The sequence below is a fragment of the Hyperolius riggenbachi genome, chromosome 2 (assembly GCF_040937935.1).
Source record: "Hyperolius riggenbachi isolate aHypRig1 chromosome 2, aHypRig1.pri, whole genome shotgun sequence".
NCBI classification, from domain to species: Eukaryota; Metazoa; Chordata; class Amphibia; order Anura; family Hyperoliidae; genus Hyperolius; species Hyperolius riggenbachi.
In genome coordinates this window covers 499640147-499664945 of record NC_090647.1, presented here as the reverse complement: position 1 = coordinate 499664945, position 24799 = coordinate 499640147, and the positions used below count along the sequence as shown (strand labels likewise).

The window sequence follows — 24799 nt, the reverse complement described above, 5'->3', positions numbered from 1 at the left end:
ATATGCCAATATTCAGAAGGCTCTGACTTGTTTTACATGTTTTTGCCCCCCAAGTGCAACAGTGTGATCCTAAAAATGTTGTTGCAGCCAGAGCCGGGACAAGGTCCTCCGGCACCCAAGGCTGAGACACCAAAGTGCGCCCCCCATGCCTCCCAACCCAGCCGTCACACACTGATTGCTATTAGACTAGGAGACGCCCCAAGGCCCCCAAACCCCCCATCACCTTAATCCCTGGTTATATGGCTTGCCGTCACTGACATGTATCCCCTTTCTTTTATTTCTCCCTGCTTCAAACACAATAGAGGAATGAGTTGTGCGCCCATCCTACACTGCGTCCTGAGGCTGGAGCCTCTCTCGCCTCTGTCTTGGCCCGGCCCTGGTTGCAGCACTGTATCAAGATCCCAGATGTTTGTGTTCAGTTAAGGTGGACACACATCTACCGATTTGGCAGCGAATCGACCATACGGTATTATTTCGTGTTGAAATTGGTGGAATGTATCAAACAGACATGCTGAGAAATCTCGGGCCATTCTGGTCGGTCGTGTGCATGGCGGTAACATCATGCGATAATCACGAACGATGAAACCCCTGGCCGCTGCCCCTCCCAAATGTTTTATGTACCTCCAGGTGCTTGTGCATTAAAGAGAAACCATGACCAAGGATTGAACTTCATCCCAATCAGTAGCTGACACCCCCTTTCCCATGAGAAATCTTTTCCTTTTCTCAAATGGATCATCAGGGGGCTCTGTATGGCTGATTTTGTGGTGAAACCCCTCCCACAGTGTGATGTCAGCGCCTCACAGCACTGAGGCCCTGACATAACACTGTAGGAGCCTTGTTGCATTGTGGGAAATAACAGCTGTTTCCAACTGCCAAAAAATGCAAGCAACATCTCCTTCCAGTGACATCACCTGCCAGCAGTAAAAATGTCTCCATGTGATAAATGTCAGAATGTAAATCAGAGAGAGGAAAGATTTTACTATGGGCAAACACTGACTAAATCATTTATACATAATTATTGTAAAAATTAAGCACTTTTTCATCACGCTATTTTCACTGGAGTTCCTCTTTAAAATACTTTACCTGTCACGCTACCCGTTAGTGTTGCCACTGTGTCCACCGTACTTCTGCATTCCACGTTACTATAGCACGTGGAACCAGTGTGATGTCACACACATGCCCCAAGTGCTATAACGCTGGCAGCCACTTGGGGTGCCAATGCAAAAGTACGGCGGGTGGGGTGACAGGAGGCACATGGAACATTTGGGGGGCGTGGCCAAGGGCGGCATCACAAGGCTGATTCCTGAGAGTTTTCCTGCTGAAATCAATCAGGAATCGGTCTGCAGTGAATGGGCAGTCACAGATCTCTCTCTGATCAGATTCAATCAGAGAAAGATCTGCCTCTTGGTCAATTTGCCCATACATTGCAAGATCTATGGGCACCTCTAAGATTCCAGAAGAATATCACAGTGACCTATGGAATCATGTTATGCCCAATAACAACAATGGAACAACAGTGTGGAGGCACATGGGAGATCAGTGTGTCAGAGTTCAATATTGCTGAGATTGGTAACAACCTTGTAAAAGTTCTGGAATCCAAAAAATGTCAAGTGTGGCATTTATCTGAGATGGAAGAGGCAGTGCGCTACTCTGCTGATGACCCATGTGTTAAAGGGAACCCAAGGTGAAAATAACCTGATGAGATAAACAATTGTATGTATCCTCCTACTCCTAAAAATGACTTTTTTAGATACCTCATGGTTTAATTTTATATTTAAACACTTACAAAATTAGATTGAATGTTTTATTGTGTCTGTTCAATGGCAGTCTATTAAGTGTCCTAGAGTTAAAATACATGAACTATTGACCTTTTTCTATCTCTCCCTGCCCTTAGAAGTTGTAATCTGCCAGGAAAACTTTTATGGCTGTAATTTGCTTGTCTGTGATGTTTACTATATTCCTGACAAGGTACCGACGAGACAGAAGCTGTCACTTCCATACCTAGAAATTAACTCTTACAGGCAGCAAATTAACAAAAGATAAACAGCCTGGTTATTAATATATTTTGTACTGTACATACGCATGTTTATCTCATCATGATACATGTGGCCACGGGTGCACCATAAGATGCCCATCAATGGTACAATTTCGCAGCCAAATGATTGTTTCCGATCGCCACAGTAATCGATCAGAAACGGTCAGTCCTGCCTATTATTGGCTGAACTACTGCTAACCAATTACATTAGTTTAATGGAATCAATCCCATCGGATTGGTTAGTGCTAATTTGGCCGATTGTTGGGGGAACTGTATTGTTAATGGCCACCATAAAATGGCCACCTTATTACACTGACACACTGAATGTCAGTGTGTCAGTGTAATAAGGAGTACACATCAGATTATCCTCTAATGCTCAGTTCCCTGAATGCCGCAGTCTCTATGTTGTATCAGCCATGCAGATCTCTTTTGTACTGTACAGGGATTCAGTGCACAGAACTCTTCACTCACTTTGTCGTTGTCCAGCAGGGTCTGGCAGATGATCTCCTCACAGATGTTGGCGGATGGGGCCAGGCAGTGCAGGCGGTAGAAGAGCTCCACACAGGTGATATGATGCTCTCTGGTCTCTATGTTCAGCTGATTCCACAGCACGTGAGCCACTCTCTGCCAGGAGAAAGTGATGGAGCAGTACACCAATTAGTATGTGTAAAATACAGTTTACAATGGAACTTAGGCCCACCACCCACCACTGCACATCCTCAACGCATTTCCAAAGTGCAATGCAACTTACTGCATTTTTTTTTTTTACTTTTGGTAACTTGTGATTTCAGGTGATTTTTACTTGGTTTGTGTCTCTTGTTGCGCGGCCTAAAGTGGCCAGACGTTGTTTGATCTGCTACCAAATCGACCATTAAATCAAACCTGATCATGAAGGGATCTATTGCCTGCCCAGACATTGCACATCTATTTCCAATAGATTTCAGCCAGCATGCAATCTATCGGGAACCGCCCTGGTGCTGCCGCATCGCAAGTGTATATGTGTGTCACCAACCCCCCCCCCCTCCCCCGTGCAGTGTTGTAGGCTCACATGTCACATGGTGGCACAAATCCTGGCCCTCCTCTGGTGGCTGGCATCACCATGAGAGCCCCTCCTCCCCCAAATTATATCGAGAATGTCCTTGCATATCGCAAAATGCACAGGTTCTTGAAACTGCACTGGATGATGATGTGGACCAGTCACAGCATAAAGACCACCGACTGCCAAAGTGAATAACATTAATTTCCTTGCTACAAGGGACCCTGCCGGGGAGGGGAGGATGGTGCAGAAATCATGGTAAAAGAGGCTGGACCTGAGTGTGAACACACACACAAAACAAAGCCACAAATTACATTATGGTTTTTGGAGGCACCTAATTTATCATTTGGGCCTTACTCCCTAATTTGCTGCTTTGATGCGGCCAACCACCACTTTTTTTTGGGGGGGGGGGGGGGGGGGGGGAGTTTCAGCAATGCTGTAAAAATGCACCCAGATTAATCTCATTTGAGCCCTGAGATCTCCACAACGATTTCATACGTGCCCCAAATTCAGTGGGTTGGGAGGGGCAGTGGCGTAGAGCCCGTGGTCATGTCCAGACCCATGCTCTTCAGTGGGCCTGTGCATATCCTTGTACAGCTACTTTCTCTCCTCCCTGTTTTTTACACCACTTATTTAAACCAATTTCCACTTTTTTAATAAAAGCTTTAATAAAATATGGCATCTTTAAATAAAGTTTAGATCAGACCAAAGTCTGGTTGATGTTTAGTATTCTATGTATAAGGTAAAGTGATCGCTGCCAGCCTCTTGTTGGTTTTGATTAGTGATTTCTGCTTTAAACATGAGAAGTTCTGGTCTTTGACAAGACAAGAGAAGACGCACAACATTTATATTGCGCTTTTCTCCTGGCGGACTCAAATCGCTTTCAGGGCTGTCGCCACTAGGGGGCACTCCATGGGTGACCAGGATCATTAGGAAACTTTGCCCAAAGACTCCTTGCCATTTTTTGTACTGGCTTGAGTTATAATTTGTTCCATTACACGCAGTAGCTGTCTTGAAAACTGTGAAACTCTTACCGGGTAAAAGTCTGTCTTTTCTGCTATGATTTTGAGCACTGTGGGTGAGACGGGAGGCACCGTGATCATCTGCAGTTTCCCAAAGAGTGCGCTGTAGCCGGCCATCTTGGATCGCTTCATTCGGTCTTCCATGACCAGCGACAGAGACTGCGAGTGGTTAATCACCTCAAGGAGGGTAGAAATGGCCACATTTTGTATGTAACAATCCTTCACGCAGCAACACACTGTCATCAGGGACTTGAACCACAGAGGGAAGCAACAATCCCCAGAACCTGGTGTGCAGAAAATCATCAATGCACGGAGAAAAAATAAATAAAATATATGAAGGGAGAGGTTTATGGAGGCTACCATATTTATTTCCTTATAAACAATACCAGTTACCTGGAAATCCTGCTGATCTCTTTGGCTGCAGCAGTGTCTGAATCACAAACCTAATACAGTCAGACTTCTGACTACAGTTTCAGCATATGGGTGCTGGTCTCATATTGTGATTATGTATTTTATGCAGACACACTGGAACACCAGTGTACCAGAGACCAAATAATAGAAAGAATCGATACTTACCCGGGGTTTCCTCCAGCCCCATAAGGACGTCTGAGTCCCTCGCTGTCCTCCCACGGTCTACTGTTCAGCCACAATCAGCCCCAGTAACTGGTTCAGTTGCATCAGTCAAGGGCTTCTGCACATGCACGGACCTCCTGCGCATATGCAGAAGACCCCGACTATCGCGACTGAACCAGTTATTGGCTGAGTTACTGACTGAACGGCAGACTGTGGAAGGACAGTGAGGGACTCAGACGTGCTTATGGGGCTTTAGGAAACCCCGGGTAAGTATCGATTCTTTCTACGGTATTATTTGGTCTCTGGTTTACTTCAAGGCTCGTACACACCTTCAACTTATGTGTTTCCCAAAAATGACGACTTTGTAATTGTTTTGTTTGTCTTTAGATTGTGTGTATGGATGTCGCCCCATCACCCACAGACTGATCGTTAGCAACTGAATATGTGACAAAAACATGCACAGCCTCCACTGTTATTTTCCAATCCTGCTTGGCCTCCCCGTCTCCTTGCCCATAAGGCAGACAGGGCCAGTTCAAGACTGTCAGCTGGCTGAAGCAAACATTGGAGGATGCACCACCTCCTGCCCCCCCCCCCCCCTCTGACTGGCAATGGTGATCTCTCACCAGTGATGGGATATTACCATAGCATGCCTCTATAAGAGTCACCTCACCTGCTTAAGATGTCATAGGGAAGGGCAGCAGGTGTCACTGGTCTAATGAGGACAGGGATTTTTTTTTTTTTCAGGGATTCGGGAATGATGAGGAGAGTAGTGTGTGTGCCAGGAAGGTGGGCGGGAGAGCGGAGAGGAGGCAGGAGCCAGGTGACCCTAAACTGTTTGTCCAAATACTGCCCCCACCTAGATTTTGCCACTTGAATCATGTGACTCAGGTGGCTTCATGGTAGGTCCACCGGGCAGAACAGGGTGCTGGGAAAAGAGCAGAGCAACTTGTACAGTGATTGGCCGCCTGCCTCAATCACGAAAACAACAAAAAAGTCACCCCCCCCCCACACACACACACTTTTTTATAACCCATCTCATCCATACTTAAACCTCCATCCTTCTTTTATCCAAGTGGAGTATGCAACCCTTACTTGAAAAAATGATACAAATCGTGTTAACCCTATCTGTGTGTGTAGCAAACCTAATGGAGAAGAATGTGATCAGTTTAACTAGATGATGCATTTGTAAGGATCTGATTTGCTAATCACAGTCATGTGGCACTTCTGTTTCCTGGGTGGCTAAAGCATGAAATGATCACAGCAAATCGGCAACTTACAAATATACCACCTGACCAAACTGGTCAAATGCTTCTACATGATACGAACACTTCTAATCTCAGCAGCATCCAGGGTAGCAGGCCAATGCTAATGCTACACCCCAATTTACAGTTCTAACCTAAAAAGCAGCTCTTACCAGGTACTTGGAAGAGAAAAGAGTACATCTGTTCGGTTTCCTCCTCAGACAGGTAGACAGGGAAGGTGGCGCAGTCCAACAGGAAGTGACACGCTGCAGCAAAGGCCTCTCTGCAGTCCTCAGACATGTCTCCCATATTCTGGATGAAGCGGTCAATATCCCACCCGTTATCTGTCCCCTTATGTATTTTATTAGAAGGTGAGCTGGAAGGGGAATACACCACCTTGTCACTCTTCTGCTTAGATACTGACGGCCATGGGGTGAAGAATTCCGTTAGCATCTGTTTGAACTGCGGCGCCGTCATCTGTTTTGGCTCCCATGCTCCCCTCTTCTTCCCGCTGCCCTGCTTCTCCGCTGTCACGTCCAACCCCTGAACACCATTTTTCTGGCTCTGCAACTGAATGCCAAACAGATGTTTGCTGGCGAAGTGGGCGATCAGCTCTTGTACGCAGAGCAGTGTCTTCTGAACGCTGCCACCCTTCTTCCAGACATCATCCTTTTCTGGACACACCTTGGGCATACGCAGGTACCCAGAAAGCTCTGGGGAGGAAGCGCTGAGGCCAATGCCGCTGTCTTCTGATTTCAGAGGCGGGTAGACTGGATCTTCATCGGCAATCTCTGCCCCTGAGTCCCCATTTTGTTTAATCTTCAGAGAGTCTTTAGATGGGCTCTATAATAAATACTGCAGTGTCAGTTATTGTGAGATTATTTTATACATAACTGCCAGTTACATCACACATCTGGGATCAGACCTTCAGATCTGCACATCAGGTCTAAATTGATCAATTATACAATCCACTCCCTGCTATTCTTTGTCCACCTGATGGACCACACCTTGAAGTGGACCTGAACTCTAGCACATCACAAAGTGAAAAGTCTTTATTTCACATTTAGTTGCAGAATACATTCACTGGACTGAGCTCTTCATGGTCCCATGCAAAGTATTAGCACAGTGAAGCGCTCTCACAGTCATATCTCCAGCCGACATGCTCCTTCCTCTGTGCTGCATTCATCACCCAGAGCCACACCCCATGGATGTGTACGTACATGCGGCCAGGTCCTGGAGAGCAGCATTAGCAGAGGGACACGTCACCGCCTCTAGGCTTCCTTCTATAGACATTGCTGCATCCCCCCACCCCCGATGGACAACTAAGTAAAGGTGGCCATACACTGATAGATTTGCAGCAGATTTGACCATAAGAAAGATCTCTGTCACATGCCTGTCGGGTCGATTCTAACAGGAATCTGATGTGTGCCACACACTAGGAACAGATTTCATATAGATTACAGAAATGTATTGGAAATCTATTGAAAATGCATTATTGCAGCATTAGATGCAATGAAACTCTATGGGTTTCGACCTAGATTTTCCATCCCGTCAGATAGATCAAATCGATCGATCGATCGGCTGATTCTATAGAATCGATCGCTCAATGGCTGAAATCGACCAGTGTATGGGCCCCTTAACAGTGCGGTCTGATCAGAAATGTTGGTCGATTTTTGCTAAAAAATCAATCAAGATTGCAATCTGGAGGGATTGGGGCAACAATCTTCGCCAGATTCAATCAAAGTGATTGAATCTGCCGGAAATGTCTCATAATGTATGAACACCCTTAGAAAACATAAACTTCTGTTTGGTATGTCTATAAGCAGCTTACAGCATCCGGGCTCATGGCGTCCGTATCCAGGCAGGCCGGGGGCATCTGCACTTTGCTCAGCACCTTGAAGCAGGTCTTCAGGGACTGTGTCAGCTCCGGGAGGCTCAGACAGTCCATGTTCTCAGAGAGGGACTGCGCCATGTAGCTGAGCATCTGAGGCAGGTACTGGGTCTGCACCTCCGAGTACAATTCCTGTAACAGCAAGTCACAGAGTCATGTTACCCCATCTAAATATCATATCTCAAGCATAAGTACAAAATCTGCAAGGTCAACAAAGCAATCATAAGCAATAAAAAAAAAAAGAAACAAGGAGATTACCTCAATATATATAAAAAGTAATAATAAATGGATTTACAATGCCATACAACATCAGAATAAACAGAAAGTAAATACGCGTAATGTAAAGTAACCTACAGACAGGATATGATTGTACCACTGAATCATTAAGCTCCATACACACGGTAGACCACAGTCATCAGAAACGAATGTCAAACGAAAGGCCGGCCGAGAACTGTTTAACAAAACAAGGGTAAAAGACAGCAACTATCGTCCATATATTCATGCAGACCGATCTGTCCTGGCAGATCGATTCAGACAATAATCACTGTTAGTTGTTCATAGTTTTAGAGCCGTTGCTAAATTCAAATGTGCGCCAACGTTGTTCGCTTGCCGAATCCCTTGCGATGAGGGCAGTCTAGCAGATACTCTAACAACTCAACCAGTAGTTACCACACTGTCACCAACCCTTCTTATGGAAAGTCTGATTGCTGTGTTGAATTTTGATATCTGATTGCCATTATATTCCCCCAATTAAGGTGTGGCAGGTTTCCTCTTCTTAACTTCCCTCCCTATACAAGCTACCTCAACTCACTCGGTTTTGTCTAAGGTTCCCCTTTGAAGAAAAGCTGTGAATGTTGGCAAGGCAACAGACAGGTGGCAGCAATGCATACTATAAAGCCTTATCACCTCATCAGTAGAGGCTGTTCACTGATGAGGGTCTGCTGTTTTTTCCCAGGCTTGAAAGCTCATCCATACCTCATTCACACCTTCTTCTATCCCTGCCAGTGTCCCTCCTCTGAATGCCCCACACACTATCAGCACTTGGCACCAGTGCTGAGTCAAGGCAGATGTCAGGTGGGGAGAGGGGATGGGCATAGCAGTTGAATCATAGTTACATTATCATTTCAATATAAAAATTGGCAGGATTCAGGATGCACAGCTAATTATTTTTGTTAGGTGCTGAATGAACCAAGTTTTACATAACACTGACATGGCTTCTGTGCACAATTCACAGTCAAAATGTAACCCCCTTTAGAATGAAAACAAGAACACGCGACACTAAGTTCTACATACTTATGCTACTGCAACACATACAATTCATTATTTTGAGTTTATTTTCACTTCAGGCTTGCATTAAGGATGTAATGTGAGCTTACCAGAGGAATGACATCAAGCAAAAAGACCAGCAGTGTACAGATCTCAGACACAGAGGGAGGTCGGCCCACGTATCTGGTATCAGTGGAATCCTTTGCTTTCCTGATAAGAAAATAATGAGAACAAATTCATATTCAATGTAGAGAACACATTCTATTCACTTGGACATTTATGTTTGAACAAAAGAAGGGATGTGCATTGTATCAGTAAGTCTGCTGCTATTGTAGTTTCCTAGTTCAACTTTATTTAAGAAAATAAACGTAATCCCATACCACACAAGTGAAATGAAAGACCTATTTCACAATTTTTTATTTCTAATTAACCCCACCTTCTTCTCGCAAATAACCTAAGGAATTCCTCACCCCAATAAAACCCCTTTCATACTCACCTGCGGATTGGACTACTGTAGGGGGAAAAAGAGTTGAACTTACCCGGGGCTTCTAATGGACTCTCGCAGACGTCCTGTGCCCAATGTTCCGGTACCCACCTCGGGTTCAATTCTGGAGTGTCCGACTTTAAAGTCGGAAAACCACTGCGCCTGTGTCCTCGCTCCCGCTGCCGTCACCAGGAACGTACTGTGCAAGTGCAGACTGTACTGGGCCTGCGCAATACACTCCTGGTGACGTCAGCAGGAGCAAGGGCCGCACAGGCACACTGATTTTCCGACTTTAAAGACGCAAATTCCAGAAGTGAACCGGAGGAGGGGACCGGAGCATCGGTGAGTGGCTGCGCGGGCACAGGATGTCTGCGGGGAACCATTAGAAGCCCCGGGTAAGTTCAACTCATTTTCCCCCTACCCGACCCCCCCCCCCCCCCGTACTCCTTTAAGAATTGCAAATGCCACGCCCCCTCCCCAACCAGAAGTGACTGTGGCAGGTCAGGCCACAGCACTGACAAAGGACCTGCCCCCTGAAGATCACAGAGACCAGGGCAGATTTCCCAGCAGGACATCCTCACTGGAACTTCAGTGGTACCATTGAGTATAAAGTGGGGGAAGAGTACTGGCATGGATGGAAATCTCTGTCACACATGACAACTGATGATGCTGGCTGTGTACTGGAAGTTGGGGAACTTTTTTAAACTTCAGGCCAGGTTTACTTTAGGATTCAGGTGAGGTTAATAGAAAACAACACAGCTGTATGCAAAATTTTATTCTTCACCCGTTGCCAAAAACCTCACATCTAGTGCTATGATGCAGCTCTCCTAGCACACTGCTACAATGCTTTCCTATCTACTGTAACAAAAAAGACCAAAACCGTGAGGTTACTTACCTAGGGAGGAGGAAGCCTCTGGATACTAATGCGGCTTCCCACATCCTCCTAAACCTTTAGGGATCCAGCACCGTCTCCCCTGAAAGTACGCTGTAGCGCAGGCACAGTAGTATCTTCAATATTTACCTACCGCGATCCTGCGCAGGTGCAGTAGCGGCTTTCCGGTTAGGCTCAGGCAGCAATAGCCGAGCCTGATCAGGTCCGCTCTACTTTGCAGGCATTTGTGCCTGCGCAGCCAAGCTCAAGCAAATTACATGCGCAGTACAATAGACCCGATCGGGATCAGCTAATTCCACCTAAGCCAGATCAGAAAGCCACTACTGCACCTGCACAGGATCACGGTAGGTAAATATTTACCTTGCTGGTGTTCAGGGGCTGCCAGCGCTGGATCCCAGAGGGTGAGGAAGATGGGGAAGCTTCATTAGGATCCAGAGGCTTCCCCCTCCCGAGGTAAGTATCCCCGACATGGGAGGGGGATGGTCTACTTAGTTGCTGATTTTCTTAAACCTGTTTTGGACTGATTGAATCTGATCTACGCCCTGTTTAAAGACTGTTCAGATTTCACCTCACTGACACCGCGTTCTCTGGCCGCTCCCGCCGATCTCATCGCTGTCTCCCTGCCGCAGCTCACTCGCCCTGCTGTTGGTATGACACCAGGGCTCCGTGAGGCGGTCAGGAGGCGATTTCATTGGCTCCTGACCCTGTCATCAATGTGAGCAAATCCCATTGGACTCACAAAGCTCTGCCGTCATAGAGACGGCAGAGTGGGTGACCTGAGGCGATGGGTGTGTGGTGTAAACGGTGGTATCGGCGATTCATCGGTATGTGGTGGTTCATGGTGACAACGGTCTCTGGTCCTTTAGGGGGCAGAGACAACTGGTACTGAAGGGGTTAAGCAGATCTCACTGTACTCAAACACAGCATAGTTCATCTATAAGGTGCATACTTGAAGCTCTGTTCAAAACACACAGTCAAATAATCCCACAGGAAGTCTGTGCTGAGCGACGTGATCAGCAGATTAACCGTTTTCACAATTTCTGAGGCGTTCTTGTTCTCTTTAATTGCACTGAAAAGAGACAACATTGTAACAAAAAACTCAGTTAATTTGTTGAAAATAAGACAAGACACAAGACAAATAACATTTATATTGTGCTTTTCTCCTGGTGGACTCGCAGCATGGTGGTGTGGTGGATAGCACTCTCGCCTTGCAGTGATGTGTCCCCGGAACGAATCGCAGTCAGGGCACTATCTTCAGGGAGCTTGTATGTTCTCCCCGGGTCTGTGTGGGTTTCCCCCGGGCACCCCGGTTTCCGCCCACATTCCCAAAACATACAGATACGTTAACTGTATTCCCCCTAAATTGACCCTAGACTATGATGGACATATGACTATGGTAGGATTAGATTGTGAGCTCCTTTGAGGGACAGTTAAGTGAGAAGACGATGTACTCTGTACAGCGCTGCAGAAGAGGTCAGCACTATATAAATACAAAATATTAAATTCATCAAACCATATGTTTGGTTGATAAGTAATAATGCAGTATAATGTATAAAGACTGTGCATTATGCTGAAAAAGATTATGAGGATAACAATAGTGCTCAGAGGAACTGCACAAACTCCATGCAGACAGGGTGACTTGAAGCCTGGGACTCAGCAGCTGCAAGGCAAGAGTGGTCACCACTTCACCTATGTGCCGTATATGACATACATATGCAAACGCCCGTTTCCTTGCTCATCGATTTTCCACCCAAATTACACTATGGAGGCAACATTAAACAATACTAAGGAGCAGATAGTGAACTTGTCTAAGGGACGGCTAGTCACGTGAGTAGACAATGGCCTCAATTCACTAAGCTTTATCAAACACTTTAGCAAACGTTTGATAATTTACCTCATGGGTAAAATCTAATTTTGAATTCACTAAGGTGTTATATATTTAGTAAACGTTTTATCGATAAAACATTCAATAAATATATAACACCTTAGTGAATTCAAAATTCGATTTTACCCATGAGGTAAATTATCAAACGTTTGCTAAAGTGTTTGATAAAGCTTAGTGAATTGAGGCCAATACGTTTTATGCAGTAAAGCAGCACGATGGTGTAGGGGTTAGAACTCTCGCCTTGCAGTGCTGGGTGCCTGGTTTAAATCCCAGCCAGGGCACTATCTGCAGAGAATATGAGGTTGATTCAATTCATTAACTTGCTTTAGCAGCGCAGCTTAACAAATGAACCTATTTGTATGTTCTCACTGTATCTGCATGGGTTTCCTCCGGGCACTTTGGTTTCCTCCTACATCCCCAAATCATACAGATAAGGTAATTGGCTTCCCCATAAATTGCTGCCTAAGGTGCTGTCAGTCTTTTCATGTCTGCCAGTAGTAAAGATGATTACATGCAGGCTGATTGTGGATCAAACAATATGAACAAATTACATGGCGAATATCAATTTCTTGATCTCGCTTCTATTTTTTTAACTTCTCACTAAAGTTCCTATTTAAAGTGGGCCTAAACGCTCTCACGGGACAGAAGGAAACATAGGCTAAGCTCTCTAAATACATACAGAGTGCATTTCTCTGTTTAATTCCCCCTCATTTGTGTCTAATCTCAAGTTGTAACTTGATCCCTCCCCTGTGTCACATGACTGCGACGACAGATAAAGCAGATAAGCCCATTTGAAAGCACAGGCTGTAAACAATATGTCTGTTTCTATGAATCAGGAAGTAGAAACACTGCAGATATTTTAATTATTTGTATCAGCTGTAAAGGACATCCGAGCTTAAAATAAACTGATAAGAAAAACAATTGTCTTCCTTCTCCTAAAAATAACTTTTTAGGCTATCCTACAGTTTCTTTTATATTTAAATTTATTTTTTCAAGTTTTTACTGTTTCATTGTCTCTGCTCAATTACACCTTCATTGAAGTATGCCAGAGCTCAAATCTATGAATTATTGACCCTTTATTATCTCTTTTCTGCTTTCAGAGGCCATTTACTGACAGGAAAGTGTTGTATGGTTGTTGTTACTAATCAGTGAGGGTTATGCTTTAGTCTGACCAGGACGACCCGGACAGAAACTGTCACTTGCATACCTGATATTTAACTCTTTCAGGTAGAGAAAGAAAAAAAAAGGAACACAGCGTAGTTATTTGTGTGCTTGGCACTGTACATACCCATGTCTATCTCATCATGTCACATGTCACCTCAGTTGTCCTTTAACAAAGAAATGTTTTTGTTTAAAGGTTATTATGTTGTTGCGTATCTTGTAGAACAAAGAGGACGTTCTGAGTTCAGGTCCGCTTTGAGGTCACAGCGAGGAAGTTGTGTCAAATACAGAGATGTTTTTAGGTTTAAAATGACAGTTAAAGCCACACATAGACATGCAGCTTTTGCCAGCTGAAAATATGTGATTGTTTCAGCTGAGAGTGTGCAGCCAGTTGAGCGCTGTGTGCTGTCCTGTGGAGAGGGGAGGGGGTAGTAGGAGGTACCCAGGGAAAAACAAATGAATGCTTCTCACCTGCAATAAGTTGTCTGCAAATATGTCTTTCTATGAATAAACAAACTCATTTGTGAGAAGGATGGAAGCCAGTAACCATTATCATGGCGGCACTCCTCCGCACTTCTGTGCATACCTTATGAGCTGGCTGCCTGACTGAGCATAGCTCAGTTTTATATCTGTGCCCAGAGCGTCCCGGCAGTAAGCATAAAAGGCTCGGATCACTTCCAGGAACAAATCTCCCACCACTGGCGGACCTGACAAAGCAAGAAACAAAAAATGACAGGTCATCATTATTATACTTTATAAAGCACTAACATTACTCAGCACTGTACAATAGATAGTCGAGATTGTACAACATTTAACAACTAGTTGACCTAAGTCCATTTTAAATGGGCTCTAGGTCTCTTCACGCCGCCACCGCCAGTCAGTGCGTGCGCGCACCTGTCTGCCCTGATCCCTGGCCCGTCATCCTATCCCAACGGTCTGTACTGTGCACATGCACAGTACAAAAAACCCACGGATACACAGCCAGGGACAGTAAGGATGACGCAAGGACAGGTAGGGATAATTATAGAGGATGGAACACAGAACAGTGATGTAGCAATAAACAATGGTGTGCAAATTACAATACAGGGATAAATATTGCAGACGAGTCACTGAGTCCATATGGTGGCAGAGAAGAGCACTTGTGGAGGAAGGCTTTGAAAATATGCTTACAACCTAAGGAGTGGGGGAGAGGGACACATAAAAGGGGGGGGGGGGAGAGTATGTCCAAGGGAGGGGATTAGAGCTATGAACATGGTAGATAAGAAATGGTGAACAGATAGGTCTTTAAAGTGTACCTGAGACAGAGGTTGCACAGCACACTGCGCAGAACGCCCCAGACCAGAGAACTTTCATGGGCCGAATTGCGGACGATCTAGGTGGTGAAGGAGGATGGCGGCGAGGGCTGGAGGAACCCCCAGGTATGCATTTTTTTAATACCCCCCCCCCCCCCCTTTCCCGTCTCAGGTTTACTTTAAGGCCTGCTTAAATAAGTAGATAGTAGGGCAAGAGAGGGAGCTCCACAGAGTAGGGGCTGCTCTGGAGAAGTCCTGGAGCCTGGAAAGTGATGGGAGGGTTGGACATCCGTAGAGCGTTAGAGGAGTGGAGAGACCGTGTTGGGGGTTATCTCTAGATGAGATGGGAGATGTACGAAGAGTAGGTATGGTGGATGGATTTCTATGCCAGGTAAAGCAGTTTAATTCTAAAGGGGGCAGGGAGTCAGTGAAGGCACTTGAGAAGAAGGGCAGCTGAAAGGCGGTGGGAGGAGTGAATGAGCCTGGCAGCTGCATTCATAACAGATTGCAGCGGGCGGAGTCTGGTCTCAGGAAGTCCAGAAAGGAGGGCATTCCAGTAGTTCAGACGGGAGATGATCAGATCATTGACCAGGAGCTTGGCAGTGAGAATTTTGGTGATGTTGCAGAAATGGAAGCGGCTCAGCATAGAGACATCCTAAATGTGGGGGGTGAAGGAGAGTGCGGAGATGAGGGAGACACCCAGGCAGTGGGTATGAGGGACAGGGCAGATGAATGAGTTGCTGATAGTAATATAGTAGTCAGGGAAAGGGCCCAATGGACTGGGTGGAAATATCATGAGTTCAGTCTTTTGAGGTCAACACTGAATCCAATAAAGCACATAAATGATTGAATAATTCCAAGCAGCTATATCAGCTGGGAGTTATATAAAGCTATAATGCCAAGGCACAGGACTCCTATTAGGTCATATTACCAGCAAGTGCAGGAGTCTGGGCACACTACAGGCTAGTAATAAATTAAATTATATTATATTATACTGGCTTGACATCAAGTTCATTGTAAAACAACTTTGGAATGTTTACAAGATTACAAACGGATGTTTTATATAATGAATGATTTGTGTTAAAGCTACTTCAGAAATGTACTGTAAATGTAAGACAGGGTGCAGCCATATTACTCACCTGGCAAAGAGTGCCGGAATTTCTATTAAAAGACACCTGAAGTGAGAGGAATATGGAGGCTGCCCTATTTATTTCTTTTTAAACAATGCAAATTGCCTGGCTGTCCTGCTGATCCTCTGCCTCTTATAGTTTTAAGCCATAGACCCTGAACAAGCATGCAGATCAGATGTTCTGACTGAAGTCTGACTGTATTTTCCGCATTCTTGTTTCAGGTGTGTGTTCCAGACACTACTGCAGCCAAGCATACAAATACCTATTCTATGTTCCTTTTTTTTGTTTTCCTGCCTGAAAGTGTTAATGTTCAGCTATGCAACTGACAGTTGGGGCCAACTCGGACTATAGCACCTCTCACTGATAATGAACTTTCCTGGCAGAGAATGGGGGTTCTGAGAGCAGGGCTTAGCTCTCTAAAGGTGGCCACTAACGATACAATATTTTTCATCCAACTTTACCAAATCTATGTAGTATAAGGGTAAACTGAGTAAATATATTAAATGGCTAATTTAGGGAGTTACCTTCTATCACATAGAAATGGTAAGATTGGATGAAAAAGATTGTATAGCTAGTGGCCAGCTTTAGACGCAGAAACACAGCCCACTTGTTAAAAATGAAACAGCCCACCGTCGGCTGCAAGGTCCCCCGGCGTCCTCCTGGCTCCTCTCCCATTTCATCAACGACACCCTGATGAAACGTCATAGGATGTGAAACGCGTCGGTGGGGGGAGCTACCTTTGTTAGTGCGAGCCTGCACGTCCCCGTACGCCCAACTTTGCCCACTAACCTGGCAGTAATGTGACGCTCCTAACCACAAGGATATCTGCACATGCGGTGAAAGGAATAGTGCATCAGCGCCCCCCCCTGTGAATGGAGGAAGACAGGCAATGGACTCACAGTGGCAAAACCCACTGTAGCACGCGTGGACGTGACGGAAGCTATCACACTGTGCTGAGCCGGACCGCAACAGCCCGAGGGGGAAACCAAAACCGCAAGTATAGAAATATGCTGAGGCAACGTGAGAATGACTATATGCACAGGATGGCCAATATGAAAAACATGATATGAACTCTCAGTGGCCACATGACTGGAAATAATGCCGGCCAACTAACAGTGCTGCAGGTAAACCTATCATACAGGACTATACCCTACTAGAGGGATGCAGCTGCTGAGTGATTGCGTTGTGTTGTGTGTGGAAATAGGCAGCGGCCAAACGGGCTTGCATGCACAGAGCATACGAGCCAATTGAATTGGCCTGCCTCCGTGGCCGTGCACACAAGCCCGAATCGGGGATCGGATCCGAGATGAAAAACTAACTATAACAAGTAACTTGTCTATACTGTATATCTTATGTGCAGTTTAGATGGTTTAACCTCCTGGGCGATACAATAATATCGCCAAGGGGCGGCGCAGCACTTTAAATTTTTTTTGAAAATCATGTAGCTAGCCTAGCGCTGCAGCGGCATCCCCTCACCCCTTCCGATCGTCTCCGGTGATCAGAGCAAACAGGAAATCCCGTTCAGAACAAGATTTCCTGTTTGGCTTCCCCCGGCACCATGGCGACGATCGGGATGACGTCAGCGACGTCAACGACGTTATGATGTCAGAGGGAGTCCCGATCCACCCTCAGTGCTGCCTGGAACTGATTGGCCAGGCTGCACACGGGGTCTGTGGGGGGGGGGGGCAGCGCGGCACGGCGGGTAGCGGTGGCACGGCGGGTTGGGCCTGAGAAATCCTCCGTGGCGGCTTACCCCGAGCACAGCTCGGGATTATCGCCCAGAGAGTTAAACAGCAAATATGTCTGCATAGTGTTTTAATAGAATATGGTTATTTCTTCCTGTGATACAATGACAGCAGTCATGTTGTTTGTAAACATTACACACAGCAAGCTTATCTGCACCATCAGCACTTAGACTGAAAAAAACATAATCCCCCCTCCTCCTCCCTCTGAAATCTCTGGCTAGTAACACCTCCTCCTCCTCCTGCCCAGACTGAGCTCCCATAAGCCCTTGCTACTGCCAAGGCTCTCTGAAAACTGTGGGTGGGGCTTATTTCGTTTAGGGAATTAGAGTATTAAAACAAAAACAAAAAAAGTATTTGGCTTGAGGAATGCCCTATAAACAATAGGAAAGGAACACAATTATACAATGAGTAAAAGTTCATCTCGGATCCACTTTAACGAGGGGTCAAGGGTTGGTCCCTGTTTTTAATGTGTTGCGCAACAATAGTTTTATATTATGTGAGTCTACTGGCTCCTTGTGAGGAACTTCACTGTGTCCAACTTTTGTGTATAGCAATAAATTTACCTGTTTTGGACTATACTAAATAGGTGTGATATGCCAATCAATTATTTTCTACATTTTATGTTAAAAACGGCTGCACCAGCCTGCTAAGACCATGTGAAGGTTTTTAATAGATGTATTGCATGGCACCATTTGCAAAATTCCCATAAAAAAACATTTTTTTTCATGTGCCTACAGGCGCCTGATGACAGAAAGGCGGCTCACACCCCTGCCCTAGTGCCTTCCTCCCTCCTTATGCAGAGTCCTGATAAGAGTGTAAATGAGAGGTTACTTACCCTGCTCTTGGCAATGCTCAATGTAACATACCACATGTGTGTGGTACATTGGTCATATTTTTGAAATGTTACAATCAGTCAGAAAAATTGATTGCAATTCTTGAATTGAGCAGATATTTAAAAACTGTATGGTGTGTGGCCACCTTAAAGAGACTCTGTAACATTAAAAAGATCCCCTGGGGGGTACTCACCTCGGGTGGGGGAAGCCTCCGGATCCTAATGAGGCTTCCCACGCCGTCCTCTGTCCCACGGGGGTCTCGCCGCAGCCCTCCGAACAGCCGGCGACTGTGCCGAATGTCAGTTCAATATTTACCTTTGCTGGCTCCAGCGGGGGCGCTGTGGCGACTTTCTGCACGGAAATAGACGGAAATACCCGATCTCCGTCGGGTCCGTTCTACTGCGCAGGCGCCGGAAACTTGCGCCTGCGCAGTAGAGCAGACCCGACGGTGATCGGGTATTTCCGCCTACTTCGGCGCCGAGAGGCATCAGAGCGCCTGCGCAGGAGCCAGGAAGGTAAATATTGCGTCACAGCTGTACGGAGGGCTACAGCGAGACCCCCGAGGGACGCAGGATGGCGTGGGAAGCCTCATTAGGATCCTGAGGCTTCCCCCACCCGAGGTGAGTACCCCCCAGGGGCCGTTTTGTCGTTACAGTTCCTCTTTAAAGCGGATCCGAGATGAAAATCTAACTATAACAAGTAACCTGTCTAAATATCTTATCTAAAGTTTAGATAGTTTACACAGCAAATCTAGCTGCAAACAGCTTCAACAGTATATGATTATTTCTTCCTGTGATACGACAGCAGCCATGTTCTGCTTGTAAACATTACAAACAGGCAAGCTTATCTGCATCTCCTGTGAAAAAGACCTAATCCCCCCTCCTCTTCCTCCCCTCTGCCTCTGAAATCTCTGGCTAGTAACACCTCCCCCTCCTCCTGCCCAGACTGAGCTCCCATGAGCCCTTGCTACTGCCAAGGCTCTCTGGAGAAGCTGTGGGCAAAGCTTGTTTAGTTTATAGGGAATTAGAGTATTAAAACAAAAAAAGAATTTGGCTTGAGGAGTGCCCTATAAACAATAGGAAAGGAACACAATTATGCAATGAGTAAAAGTTCATCTCGGATCCACTTTAATACTTAGGGTAGATCTGGCTACCTAATGCTAAGGGGCACCTGTAGCTACTTATGACAGGCAGACAAGTAATGCTGCATACACACTTGAGATAAAAGTCTTTGGAAAATGCAAGATCACAGACCAATTTTACCCCCTTCCATGTAGTATGAGAGCTATACTCTACACAGTCTATTCTATGGAGCTGCACTCCCCAACAAATAAAATCTTTGCAAGATGCTGCACACAAAGATGCTGTACACATTCAAAAGATCATTATCTGCAAAAGATCTCTTCCTGCAATAGATCCATTCCTGCAAAATGCATTCATAGTCTATGAGATCTGCAGATCCTCATACACACCTTGTTTAACAGACATTCATCTGCATATCTGGCAATCATCTGCAGATCTGAAAATCCATCCTGGTGGATTTGATCTGCAGATGATCTGCAGATGATTGCCTGTTAAACAAGGTGTGTATGATGATCTGCAGATCTCATAGACTATGAATGCATTTTGCAGGAATGGATCTATTGCAGGAAGAGATCTTTTGCAGATAATGATCTTTTGAATGTCTACAGCATCTGTGTGTGCAGCATCTTGCAAAGATTTTATCTGATGGGAAATGCAACTCCATAGAATAGACTGTGTAGAGTATGGCTCTCATACTACATGGAAGGGGGTAAAATTGGTCTGTGATCTTGCCTTTTCCAGAGACTTTTATCTCAAGTGTGTATGCAGCATAAGGGAGAAGTGACAGCTGGGACAGCCAGCACACTTGCGGTTGCAGTTCAGTGGGGGTTGCAGGTTCATGGAGGGAAAAATCTAAGGTGCCAGGACATCTGTGCCTATTGGCACCTGTGATGTAAATCTGGGCCTGACTTCCCTCATAAAAGGCTCTCTTTAGAAAAGAACAGGAAGAATGACTCTATTGGATGACAGACATCAGCATTTCATGCTATATAGACTTGGCCAACAACCATTACCTATCTCTGGCTTGTCCAGGAGGCTGATGAGGATTCGGAAAGGTTTCAGATAAACCAGCAGACCTTGTTCAGAATCTGAGTAGAGGATATTCTGGTGTAATATCTGCATGAGCGACTGCAAGAGAGAAAACACAAACATCTTAATGATGACCTCACCAACAGCAATGCTAAACAATAGCAGAAACACACAATTATACAAAAACGTAAGGTGGCCAAACATCTATCGATTTTGTGGCCCGATCGACCACCCGAATGGTTAATTCCATCAAATTGGATAAAAATCTGTTCCTCAACAAGCATGTCTAATCATTTCAACTGACTTCCAACTTGCTGGGAAATCTCGGGCCAACGTGGTTGATCGGGTGCGCTGTGGTATCGCGACAGCTGACGAATGTGACAGAAACCCCCGGCTGCTGTCCTCTCAAATGTAAATGAGACTTTCCAGCTGCTCTGGTCTTGTTCACAGATTCTCTGTCACCAAGCGTGTGTGACGTTACACACACGCGTCACGTACTATACCTGGCAACCACATGGTAGCTGCATGTGAGAGCGGTGCACATAAGGAAGCAGCTGGACAGTTGTATCAGCTGGAGCAGGTGAGATTTGAATGCACGGGCTACAGGGGTTGAGTACGTTGACATTTGGGGGGAGGGGGCAGCAGCCAGGTGGCGGGGACAGCACCATGAAGCCTATTCCTGAGAGATTTCATGCTGAAATCAACCAGAAATGGGCCTGTGATGTATGGGCAACCAACAGATCTCTGTCTGATCAGATTCGATCAGACAGAGATCTGTCTCTTGGGCCCCTTAACTGCAGATCAAAAACCAGTGAGTGTCCTGTTCATTAGAAATTATAACGTTCTATGGAAAAGGAAGTAAAATGACAGACACCGGTTAGAGAACGGTCATTCTAAATGGAAACAGACACTAAAGCAGACATGAAGTGTAGACCTGCCCGAAGAAAGAGCAGCATACGTTGTAGAATGGTGAAGTGACCAGTTAAAAAATGATGTAGAACACTGTATATATAATGTTGCCATGGTGATTTCAACTGTGGGAATGTTTCCATATATGGTAACACCTAGAGGGAGTGGCTGGAATCCTGGTCACATATGGAGTTTGGAGCCAGGCCTTACTGAAGGATGGGGATCGCTTACACAGAAGGTGAGGAGAAGAGGTAAAGGCTTGGGAGTGGAGAAGGAAGTTTGACGTCATCGGTGACGCTGTCGACTACAACATGGCATTATTAGGAAAATGTATCTAGACTAGTGACAATGGCGATTACACAACTGGCACAACAAGTGCGCTACACACACACACACACACACACACACACACACACACACACACACACACACACACACACACACACACACACACACACACACACACACACACACACACATAGTTATTACTTCCTCATTCTTTGTCCTCTTTGAAATTTCCAACACAAACTTTGATGTAGAATAGAGAGAGACTGCTGACTTCTAACATCACATGACAAGAGAACAAGAAGACTGGAGACTGAAGGCTTATGACACCGTAGTGACTAGTAGTTACACAGCCCTAACAGAAGATTGTATGCTGCTTGCTAATCCTGGTTTCACCCCTTAAAGGGAACCCGAGGTGAGAAAGATATGGAGGCCGACATGTTTATTTCCTTTTAAGTAATACACATTTCCTGGCTGTCCTGCTGTTCCTCTGCCTCTAATACTTTAAGCCATAGACCCTGAACAAGCATGCAGATAAGATGTCTATGACAAATCTGACAAGATTAGCTTCATGCTGGTTTCAGGTGTGTGATTTAGATCCTACTGACCAGAAAGATCAGCAGGACTGCCAGGCAACTGGTATTGTATAAAAGGAAATAGTTATGGCAGCTTCCATAGGTAGTACAGTCAGGAGCTGGCACATCTAAACTAATATTTTATTAGTTCCATAAAAAAATCAAATAGCCAACGTTTCGGAGTCGCGAAGGGCCCCTTTATCAAGGCAAAATTTGCTCACAGGCAACAATCTGTAAGCTGCCTTTGCAGAGTCTCCTGTGGGACAAGTGGGAGTCAGGTTCCTCTATACACTCAGGCTGGGCGATGTGTGTTCAGCTAATGGCCGACGTTAGCTGAACACACATTGCCCAGCACGAGTTTATAGAGGAGCCGGACTCCCATACTGGGTTTGATCCATTGGTGAGTGCGAGACATTTCCTCAATTCAACTTCCATAGGGTCTCACACATCGAGTTCCTTTCTAACTAATCTCTTCTTGTCCTTCAGCAAACCGAACAATGTACTCACCAACCTCCAGAACCCTTTCCATACAAGGGTCTTCAGTTTCAAGAGTCCTGTGATCCCATGCCCTTTTAGGCCACTTTTTGTGCAGTCCCAGTGCTGTCCCAACCACAAGATCCCTAACCATATCCCAGAAACCTCTACGCCGATCCATCATCACCATCACGTCAAACACCACACCCAATCGCTTCTGCCACAGTCAAACACCACACCCAATCCCTTCTGCCACAGTCAAACACCACACCCAATCCCTTCAGCTACAGTCAAACACCACACCCAATCCCTTCTGCCATAGTCAAACACCACACCCAATCCCTTCTGCCACAGTCAAACACCACACCCAATCCCTTCAGCTACAGTCAAACACCACACCCAATCCCTTCTGCCATAGTCAAACACCACACCCTATCCCTTCTGCCACGTCAAACACCACACCCAATCCCTTCTGCCACGTCAAATACCACACCCAATCCCTTCTGCCACAGTCAAATACCACACCCAATCCCTTCTGCCACAGTCAAATACCACACCCAATCCCTTCTGCCACAGTCAAATACCACACTCAATCCCTTCTGCCACAGTCAAACACCACACCCAATCCCTTCTGCCACGTCAAATACCACACCCAATCCCTTCTGCCACAGTCAAATACCACACCCAATCCCTTCTGCCACAGTCAAATACCACACCCAATCCCTTCTGCCACAGTCAAATACCACACTCAATCCCTTCTGCCACAGTCAAACACCACACCCAATCCCTTTTGCCATGTCAAATACCACACCCAATCCCTTCTGCCACATCAAACACCACAGCCATGGCTCTCACCAAGTGACAAACTGAGGGGAGGTCAGAGCCTTATGCTTTCCTGCAGTCAGTAGAAAGGGAAGAGGGTAAAGTACACCTACACTGAGAAGGATATGGAGACTGCCATATTGATTCTCCTCTAAAAAAAAATATCAGTTGGCTTGCAGTCCTGTTGATTTTTCTGGCTGCAGTAGAGTCTGAATCACACCAGAAACAATCATGTGGCTAATCCTTTTAGACTTCAGTCAGAGCAACTGATTGGCATGCTTGTTCAGGGTCTATGGCTAAAAGTATTAGATACAGAGGCTCAGCGGGAAAGCCAGGCAATCTGTATTGTTTGAAAAGAAAATGTCAGCCCCCATATCCCTCTCAGTCTCACACCCTGTCTTTCCAGTTCCAGAAAGAGGCTATGCTATGGTGACTTGATGACTCTTTAGGGAGGGTGGGAAAACCCTGACTGGAAACCTCAGCATGATGTCAATATTGGGAATTTGGAGCTCCACAAGAATATAATGGGAGGTATTGAGAAAAGAAGGCTCTACTTAATGTCAGTTGGGAGTGGTAGAAGGAAGGGCAATGAAAAATGTAGAAAAGCTTTAAAGAGAATCTGTATTGTTAAAATCACACAAAAGTAAACATACCAGTGCGTTAGGGGACATCTCCTATTACCCTCTGTCACAATTTCGCCGCTCCCCGCCGCATTAAAAGTGGTTAAAAACAGTTTTAAAAAGTTTGTTTATAAACAAACAAAATGGCCACCAAAACAGGAAGTAGGTTGATGTACAGTATGTCCACACATAGAAAATACATCCATACACAATCAGGCTGTATACAGCCTTCCTTTTGAATCTCAAGAGATCATTTGTGTGTTTCTTTCCCCCTGCATCTCTCATGCACTGAAGTTTCAGGCTGCTCTTTTCTTCCTGCAAACAGCTTTGCCCTTGTCTGTAATTCCTCACTATGTGAAAGCCCAGCCAGCTCAGAGGACGATTTATCCAGCTTGTAAAAGATAAGAGAGAAGAGAGAAGCTGCTCTAATCCTAAATAACACATAGGCAGTGTGCATAGAGGGGCCTGGAAGGGGGAGTTCATAGCAGAACCACAACACTGAAGAACTTGGCAGCCT

At 45.6% G+C, this 24799-nt stretch overlaps 1 protein-coding gene across 3 annotated transcripts in view; it reads right to left on the bottom strand.

Annotated features, from left to right (window-relative positions):
* DOP1B (DOP1 leucine zipper like protein B) overlaps positions 1 to 24799 on the bottom strand; it is a 232104-nt gene that overhangs the window by 66747 nt on the left and 140558 nt on the right. For all 3 annotated transcript variants that reach the window (XM_068270459.1, XM_068270460.1, XM_068270461.1), the window contains 8 exons: positions 20582 to 20696; positions 14073 to 14193; positions 11390 to 11509; positions 9175 to 9274; positions 7739 to 7930; positions 6081 to 6750; positions 4106 to 4377; positions 2507 to 2659 (listed from right to left, as the gene is read on the bottom strand). In XM_068270459.1, the coding sequence (XP_068126560.1) occupies positions 2507 to 2659; positions 4106 to 4377; positions 6081 to 6750; positions 7739 to 7930; positions 9175 to 9274; positions 11390 to 11509; positions 14073 to 14193; positions 20582 to 20696 (1743 nt within the window). The remainder of the gene's footprint in view (positions 1 to 2506; positions 2660 to 4105; positions 4378 to 6080; positions 6751 to 7738; positions 7931 to 9174; positions 9275 to 11389; positions 11510 to 14072; positions 14194 to 20581; positions 20697 to 24799) is intronic.